General features: G+C 41.7%; 1 protein-coding gene and 1 non-coding gene across 2 annotated transcripts in view; both read left to right on the plus strand.

Moving 5' to 3' along the window:
- Nucleotides 1-328: 328 nt before the first annotated feature.
- On the plus strand, nucleotides 329-446 carry LOC119427927. Its single transcript, XR_005187667.1, has one exon. It is a non-coding gene; the product is annotated as a 5S ribosomal RNA (ribosomal RNA).
- Nucleotides 447-5,890: 5,444 nt separating this feature from the next.
- The window catches only part of crlf1a (cytokine receptor-like factor 1a), a 23,783-nt gene continuing 20,676 nt past the window's right edge, over nucleotides 5,891-8,997 (plus strand). Inside the window, exon 1 of the mRNA XM_037695311.1 lies at nucleotides 5,891-6,062. Within this exon, the coding sequence (XP_037551239.1) occupies nucleotides 5,990-6,062 (73 nt within the window). The 5' untranslated portion in view covers nucleotides 5,891-5,989. The remainder of the gene's footprint in view (nucleotides 6,063-8,997) is intronic.

Raw genomic sequence — 8,997 nt, forward strand, 5'->3', positions numbered from 1 at the left:
GTTTGTGCAGTGTGTGTGTGTGTGTGTGTGTGTGTGTGTGTGTGTGTGTGGGGGGGGGGGGGGGGGGGTCCTGTGCTCTCCAAGGAAAAGAACCAGCCTTTCAAACATGAGGTTAACGTTCAACATGTTCCAGAGAAAGAACACGAAGGCCCAGTTTTCTCACAGAGCTGGTGTTGTTACATGAAGGCTTCACCATCGTTTTGCTGTTTGCTGCCTCTCATCGCTTCATCTGCAACTCTCTAGTAGTAGTGTGATCCGCACCCCCCACCCCCCGTGAATAGACGCTGTAGTTCAGCCTGAGCAGTCCAGCGAGACTCAGTCTCCTATAGTTTACGGCCATACCACCCTGAACACGCCCAATCTCATCTGGTCTTGGAAGCTAAGCAGGGTTGGGCCTGGTTAGTACCTGATGGGAGACCACCTGGGAATATCAGGTGCCGTACGCCCCGTTGAGGGGCCGCTGTGGTGTAGAGGTAGGGCAGCCGACTTGGGACCAGAAAGTCGAAAGCTCAACTCCCCACCATGCACACATGTCGTGGTGTCTCTGAGCAAGACACCCAATCCCCAACTGCTCTCCGGACATAGCTGCCCACAGCTCCACCTGTGTATCTCAGGTGTGATGGGTTAACTAATTTAATCATTGTACACAAACATACACTGATACACAGCACTTTCTGTCTGCAGTGTTTGGAATTAAAGGTAGAAATCTCAAGCATCAAGATGTTCATTTCCCAGTGAGCCTTTCTGGCTTTAGTTAATTTTTTTAGTAACTGGGGCCAAAATGGTGACAATTAAACGGTCATCATGAATCTGCTTTTCTTTCTGTGGCACTGAGTGAGTTTATCGGAAACAGATTTCGGAGACATGAGGTTGTCACCAAATCCCTTTCCGATTTGTCAGACGGTAACTGCAGGGTACGAGCGGGAACAAGAGAGTGAGGGAGAAAGGCCGACATTGTGGAGAGGGACCCAAAGGTCACCACGGCTGTTATCCTGACTCTCTGCCTGGGCTCCTGCTGACTCACTGCTGCCTCCGCTGAAAGAGGAGGAGCAGGACTCATTTGTATACGTCTCCGCCCGTACATTAGTCAAATATTAGTCACAGCGCTCCTTCAGACGATGCACATGAAGACAGTTTCTGTTCAGCGGGCAAACTCCGGTGGATTTCTCAATCACAATGTGACCTGACATGGTTGTTTCCTCTCCCTGCTGCGTCCCCACCCCGCCCCCCCACTTGTCTTCTTTGTCTGTGGACGCCCACGGAGGTCCTGACTGGTTTTCTTCTGACATATATGGAAACTCCTCTGTGGAAATAAAAGTTGCCCTTATATCCCTGTTGTCCTGAAGAATTTAATCTCAGAAAGTACAGATTTGTATCTGATGGCAGCTGTGTCAAAGACAAACAGGCGCTTCGTGTCCCTCCTAAAACCATAAATCCAGATTCATTTCAAGTGAACGGTGATCACATCATTAACACATCACACTTACATCCATTAAAAGTCTGATTAAAGCTGGTTTGAGTTGTGTTTAATTCCATTTTTCACGTTTCAATATGTTTTTTTTCTTTAAATTGTGGCATTCTCTGAAATGCCTCCTGAATGTTTTTTTTTTTTTTAATTGTTTTGTTGAGGTTTCTAAAATTTTGTTGCATTTCAACAGAAATGATTGTTGCTTTTTCGCCTTTTTCAAGGTAATGTAGCTTTTTTTATGGCTTGAACAGGTGTATTTTGAAAAGGGGTGGGGGGTATATTTTTAAAATGTTACCACTTTTAATATTTTTTCAAGTAATTAAGGAAGTTTCTTTCGTGTGTTCCCCTCTTCAGGCGGGTTTCACAGTCGCATGAAAGATTCAACGCGTTGGATGCCCTTCCTGTTTTTCTTTTTATTGTTGCCTATTAGATACTTGTAATAATTTTGGAGTTCCATATCCAGTGCTTTAGGATGTCGTCAAAATTGCCTTCCTAGTTTTCAAAGTGACAGCCAGAAGGGGCCGCTTGTGGCGTGACCAAATCATTACTTTCTTCTTTCGGCTGCTGGGGTCGTCGCAGTGAACTAACTCGCACGAAGACTTAACTGTTTTTACACCGGATGTTCTTCCTGACACGACCACAGACCACCAAGCTGCCACAGCCCTCTGTGTGGAGCACAGAGCTGCTATCTAGGGTGCCCGGGGGAGCACATGGTGGGGGTTAAGAGCCTTGCTCAAGGGCACAGAGTGGAGCAAATGAGGGTGGAAGCAGGTGTGGGTGCTTCACCTTTGTAAAAAAATAAAGGAATATTTTATCATACTCATTAAATAGCAACTATTTGAAAAATACTGTAAAATATGGAAGCTAAAGGAGGCAGAAAGTTTATTGGGGGCTCTGGCCCTCCCCAGTTTAGTTACCAATTTACATGGTTTTATATGTGCGAGGAAACTGGAGAGAAGGTCACTGTTATGTGAAAAGAATATGACACAGTTTTTTAAAAACATGTTTATAATTCAAGCGACAAAACCTGTTGAGATTCACACCAGGAGACTGAGACCCTCCATGCTTCTCATGTAGTCAAAAACATGAACACACTCTGTTGTAAAAGTCCTGATGCATCCAGGTAGAAAAATCTACAAAAGTTCAGTCTGGTCCTCTGGACATTCAAACGTTTGAATGTCCAGAGGACCAGACTGAACTTCTTTATTTAGATCTCTGTTGTAAATCTTGTATAAGTGTCCACTGAAGTTATTCTAAGATGTTTAGAGACTGGTCAGATTAAATGTGTTTTCTTTAACAGCAGCTTTATTCTGCCACTCTCCAGTAAAGCTTGGTGAAGAACCTGGGCAACAGTTGTTGTATGCTCAGTCTATTTCTCGCCAGCTGAAGCTTGTAACTCCTCCAGAGTGGTCACTGTGTCTTGGTGGTCTCTCACACTTTTTATTTCCAGCAAAGAAGCTCAGTTTGCGAGGATGGACTGCTCTTGGTAGATTTACACATGTCCCATATTCCTTCCATTCATTCCATCAACTCCTGGGGTTGTTTAGGGCTTTGGAAATCTTTTTTTTTAAATATTCTTTTCTCTGAGGTTTTTTTTTTTCTGTTTCTTTCTTAAATGAATTGAATGTAACAACAGTTAATTACAGAAATATTTACTAATCTACAATATTCCTACGCTCAAAGGAGTAGGAAGACGTATGCTCTTATATTAGCCCACCCCTTCTCCTGTGACCCGTCACTTCACTTTCATCAAAAAAAGAAAGCAAACAAATTTTCTTCAAATTTATGAACCCAAACAACTATTAAAGAAGTAAAAAGGAAAAAAAAAAGAAGTAAATAATAATCATTAATAAATAATGTGCGTTCCAAAAACTAGAACCCCTTTGATTGTCATTTTAAGACAATTATACGTACAGTGAAGTAAACAATGACAATAGGTGACAGTAACAATAATGATTATTTAAGTCTGTTATTCATCTATAATCATATAACGTGTTTTAAACGGCTCCATGTTCGGACTTTGCTCCAGCTCCACATTCATCCTGCTCTAAAGCTTCACCACACAGACAGAATCATCTTTGTTCCATATATACTTCTAGACTCATAAACATTTTCCCTTCTCTTCAACAGTTATTAAATATTTTCAGGCGTTTGGTTATTTTGAGCTTTGTACATTATTGGAACTGTTTGTAATTTAACTATGTCCATGAGTTTGATTGTATGAATTGTGTGTATGATCCAGACTTTACAGATCCAGGTGCGGCTGCGGCTGAGTGGTTAGAGCAGTCGTCCTCTAATGCAAAAGTTAGGGGTTCAATTCCACCAGCAGTCATGCTGAAGTGTTCCTGGGCAAAACACTGAACCCCCCATTGCCTCTGATGTGTCCCATCGGTGTCTGAATGTGATAAAGCTCTGAATATTCTTTGTAGAGATCTAGTATAGAGCTGTATGAATGGGTAAATAAGGCACAGATTGTAAAGAGCTTTGAGTGTCTTGACAAGATAGAAAGGTGATATACAAGTACAGTCCATTTACCATTTACTTTGTTAATTACTCTTAATGCTCTTGTTTGAAGTAGGTTTAGTGACTGTAAAGTTGTTTTGTACAGTATTTCCTCAAACTTTAAATATGGTAAAACTAAGCAACAGTACAAAATGTGGAGTGCTTTCCCATCCAGCACATACAGGCATTTACACAAAGTTTGTTTTCTCAGTCATCCAGGTATATAACAACAAAAAAGGTTGAATCATGTCCAAAAAAAAAAAAAAAAAAAAAAAAAAGCGAAGTCCAGATGACATGATTCAACCTTTTTTGTTGTTATATACCTGGATGACTGAGAAAACAAACTTTGTGTTTTTGAAACCATTAGTGAAAAGGCCAGACCTCAGGGGTATCTGAGGCAGGCTTGAAACACAAGAGTCAGGGTGGCTTCTGGGTAATACCAGATGGCTAGGCCTCAGACTGACGAAGCCTCTTGGATGAGGGGCGAAACGTTTCTTTTTAACAAAAAAACGAAGTCCAGATGACATGATACAGGCATTTAGTTTTGTTCTATAAAGAAATACTCATGGATATTTTATTTTGATTGTATCTGATGTGAGGTTTCCAGTTCAGCGTATCATCAAACACACCAATAAATGTAACTGTGTACCATTTCAACAATCACGTCATCTGTATTTTCAGTTCCTTACCCAGTTTAGTGCCCAAACAGGATTATTTGGGTTTTGCTCACATTTGTCACAATCAAACCATATTTTTTTAAAGCTTTTTCATTTAATCAGTGATATCGTTTAACAACCGTAATAAAGTATATCCAACCAAAAATAAATTTCAGCAAACATTGCAAATTTCATAACTCCAGATATTTTGCATATCATTTAAAGACATTATAAATAATTTAGGACCCAAAACTGACCCCTGCGGAACCCCACAAGCCGTGTCCAAACACTGGGGACACACACTTCCCAGTTTCACATCCTGTTGTCTGCCACTTAAATAACTTCTAACACATTGTAACACGATCACTCTAATCCTGTATGTTCCAGCTTTTTCATCACTACATCATGAATTATTGTGTCCAAAGCTTTTTTTAAATATTAACCAACACGCCAGCAGCAGTTTTTATTATCAACTGCAGTTATTTCTTTCAATATGATCGTTTTGATCCAAAGCCGTATTGACTTCAAGTATATAAGTAGGACTACAGTAATTAATTAATTAATTAGGCATTAGGACAAACCAGATATTGGAGTCAAACATTACTTAAAAAAATTATAGAAGACTTTATGGACGGATGTGGGTATAATAAGATTTTAGGTTATTTATTAGAGACTTAAAACTTTATTAAAAGCAATTAAAACAGGAACATTATTGTTTTGATGTAGAAAAAAAAAAAAAAAAAGCCAAATATTGACAATGAAGGTAATAAAAAAAAGAAAGAGTTGAAACTTGGCAGCCTTCCTGTAACTCTGACTCAACAGCCTCCTGTTGGGAAAATGTGCAGACCTGAGGTTTTTGCAGAGAAACGCAGTGATTCAGTGAAAGTGAATGGTTCTGACCCATCACTGGAGGGGGGGAAGAGCAGGGAAAGGACGGGAAGAAGGGAAGAAGGGGGGAAGAATGACTGGCGACTGTGTGGGAAGACAGAGAGAGGAGGGGCTTAGAAAGTATGAACTTGTGCGTGATTTGTCTGCAGGAAGCATTAAAGGAAAACCAGTGAAGTAAACGTGACGCGTTCACGCTCCCAGGCTCCACTTCAGCTGAGAGGAACGTTTCTTTTCTCCCCCCTCATCGGGTCACACAGTTAGATCGCCCCTGTCTCTCCTCAGACTTGTCTTGTTAATAAAATCCGGGATTTTAAGCCGTTTCCCCCCCCCCCCCCACACACACCCCAGGTCCTCTCCCTGGCTCGGCGGTGCGTAAAAACTTGTGCGTCGGATCGCGGAGGGAGCCTCGGCGACAGAAACAACAACACGAGGACGAGGAGTCCTTCTGCTGGGGAGAAGAGAGAAGCAGGAAACAATGAGCCGTGTGTTGGACCTCTGCCTGCTCCTGCTCAGCCTGCACCCCCCCGGCGCGCTGTCCCTGTCCACACGTAAGTTGGATGCGCACAAGGTCTCGCTGCTGGATGAGGGTCGGAGCTCCCCACAGTCTGCAGGAGACCTCGGTGTAAACGGGACTTTAAAAATGTTGTATTCCTTCATTTAAACCGCCATCAGCCTGCAAACATTTCAAAGTGAAATAGATATTAATGATAATCCAAGAGGATGCGTAAAATAAAGTCATAAATGTGAATTAAACCTCACCAAACATACTTACTAAATAATATTTTAGACATATAATGGAAAAAAATAATAATATACAAACGGTAAAACTACTTCAGATGGATGATAATTCAAATACTGTGTTTTAAACCCAGTCAATAATAATACAGAGCCTGCACTGAGTGTGTTTCACACAATATAATAATAAGAGCCTCATTTGGGATTCCTTCTAAATTCTTCATCCTCAGATTTGATTTGTGGATGTATTTAAGGAAAAAAAAAGTACAAATGCCACTTTGTCTGCCTGACAGCTCGGGTTATTGATGTCCTCCTGCTGCAGTTGGACTTGTATCCCTGCAGAGAGGAGCTCATCATCCCAGGAGGCTGCATTTCAACAAGTCAGGCCATAATTCCTTTAACACATGGTGAGCATGGGGGCTTGCTTCACACTGACATCATTTGCTAAGAGGGTTCTTTTTTTTAAGGAGGGGAGAGAGAATGGGACACTTAACGCACAATAAGTCAAATAAATCAGCCTGAGTCGTTAAAAGTGGGGTTTTATGGGGAGCTCTTCAGAGAGGATCTCCAGCCTGTTGGAGACGTCCAGGAGCTGTTTGGAGCAACTCGAATAATCACTTTTATTCCTGTGATCATGGAGCTCCTTGTGTTGTCAGTAGAACAGACTTTGTTCCTCGTGTGTTAGTGCATTTTTCTTTTGCTGTTCTTAAAGTGTTTTATTAGAAAAACTATATTCTGTAAAACCCACAAAAGGCCTCTAAAATAACGCTTTTCTCCGCTGGTTCGTGCCTTTATTCCACTTTTTCTTTAGCTCTTCGAGAAAAGTCAAACAACTCCGGTGAACTTTTATAAAAAGCGAACAACGTCCGCTGCTGCTTCCTCAGCGCGGCATGGCTCATTGTCACTAAATGTTGCGTGACTTCTTGCACCCGGCATCTGCACTCCCACCCACCCACCCACCCTCCACACACTTCTTCAAAACGCTCATCTGTTGAAAAGCCTGCAGGAGAAAATGCACGCTTTCTTTCAGCTGTTGCATGGATGAGCGGGGCACATAAATGTACAAGTTAAAAGAGGAGATCTACTTTAAAGTCCACCGCAGACTGGAAAATCAGCCGCTTGAGACTGTTAACTTCTTGAAACAAAAGGAAGAAGTATTTTCTGTATTTTGTACAGTTTTATGACAAAGCTGAGCTCACTCTGCCCTGATGGAGCAGTTCCTCCAAAAAAAAAAAAGAGTCATATTTTTACAAGCCATTTCCTCACAGTGAGCATGGCAGGCAGAGACAATAAACAGCCCTGATTAAGTCTCAGTGGTGTTTGAGGTGTGTTAGAGAGCTTCACACCCACTCCAGGGCACCATCTCATCCTCAGCGGCTGGATGACATAAACACTGCTTGTTATTCATCCGGAGCAGCAGATTATTGCCTAATCCCAGCAGCCTTTTGGTCCACTGTATCCAGTGACAAAGACAAACAGCCTCTGAGTTTGTTTGGGCTCGTGCGTGAGCATAAATATGTTCCAGTGTTGTGTCGGAGGTTTGAGAGGAGGCTGTGATATTAATACTGCAGCCGAGTCACACATGAGTTGTTGCCTTCAGAGGCGGCTCCGTCATAAAATAGACCACACAGTGTCTGTCAGCGTAAGGTGGCTGAAAAGACGTGGCCCCCAGGCGCAGATTTGTAGTGGTCTGACAAAGTGTTGATGCGTTCACTCGCCGGCTGCTTGGTGTTCTCCCCGTAAAAAAAAAAAAAAGTGATGTTTTTACACAGCCTTCAACTTAACAAGGGAACTTAGATTTCCCTTTAAGTCGTGCAGTCTTTAGAAAACAAATTCTTTTCTTCTCATCTTTTCCTCCCAAATCCTCTTTTTTTCTTTCATTCCTTTTTTTTTTTTACGATTGTTCTGTTCACCTGCAAGATCAAAAGAGCCTTTATTTGGCATTTAGCTGTCAGATGTGATAAAATGATGAATAGTGCTACCGTCTCTGGGTTTAGCTCCCCCACTGCTTCACAAAACTCCACTGAACTGCGGGATAAAAAGGAGACGGTCTTTTGCAGCAGCGAGAAACAATTCAATTCATTCTGCAGAGCAGGAAGTCCCAGCTTTCAGAACTGTGAGACCTGAACTCATGTCCGTTATGGTTCCTTTATTTTTGGTAACTGATGCTCTACTTAAAGCCTGCCCGTTTTGTTTTTTCAAGTGGTCTGAACAAAAAAAAAAAGGATGATGCAACACAATCTGTGAGGCTCTACTGTTGGTGTTTTCAAAGGCGCTGCACCATCTGAGCCCTTAGAGCAAACTTTAGCTTGTTCTTAGTGCCCGTTCTGAATAATGACATGTTTTGACTAAATCTTAAAGCAGATCTTTGCAGTGGAGTTCAGTTTTGAACAGTTCATATCTCACCTGCTGTAGATAGGTCTTTCAGCAATCTCCATTTGGAAAAACAATGTTTAATTTCAACTGGATCAATGAGCTAAAGGTAGTTTGTTACTGAGCTGCGACTGCTGGAGACGAGTTGGTGACTCAGAGTTGTGTGAAAAAAGGCTAAATTTATTTTATTGTCTAATGAAATTTTGAGTGTTTGTGACCAAAACAGCTAAACATAGACACAAAGTTTGTTTTCTCAGTCATCCAGGTATATAACAACAAAAAAGGTTGAATCATGTCATCTGGACTTCGTTTTTTTTGTTAAAAAGAAACGTTTCGCCCCTCGTCCAAGAGGCTAGGCCTCAGACTGACGAAGCC

This window comes from Nematolebias whitei, chromosome 21 (genome assembly GCF_014905685.2).
Source record: "Nematolebias whitei isolate Nwh7 chromosome 21, NemWhi1, whole genome shotgun sequence".
Classification (NCBI taxonomy): Eukaryota; Metazoa; Chordata; class Actinopteri; order Cyprinodontiformes; family Rivulidae; genus Nematolebias; species Nematolebias whitei.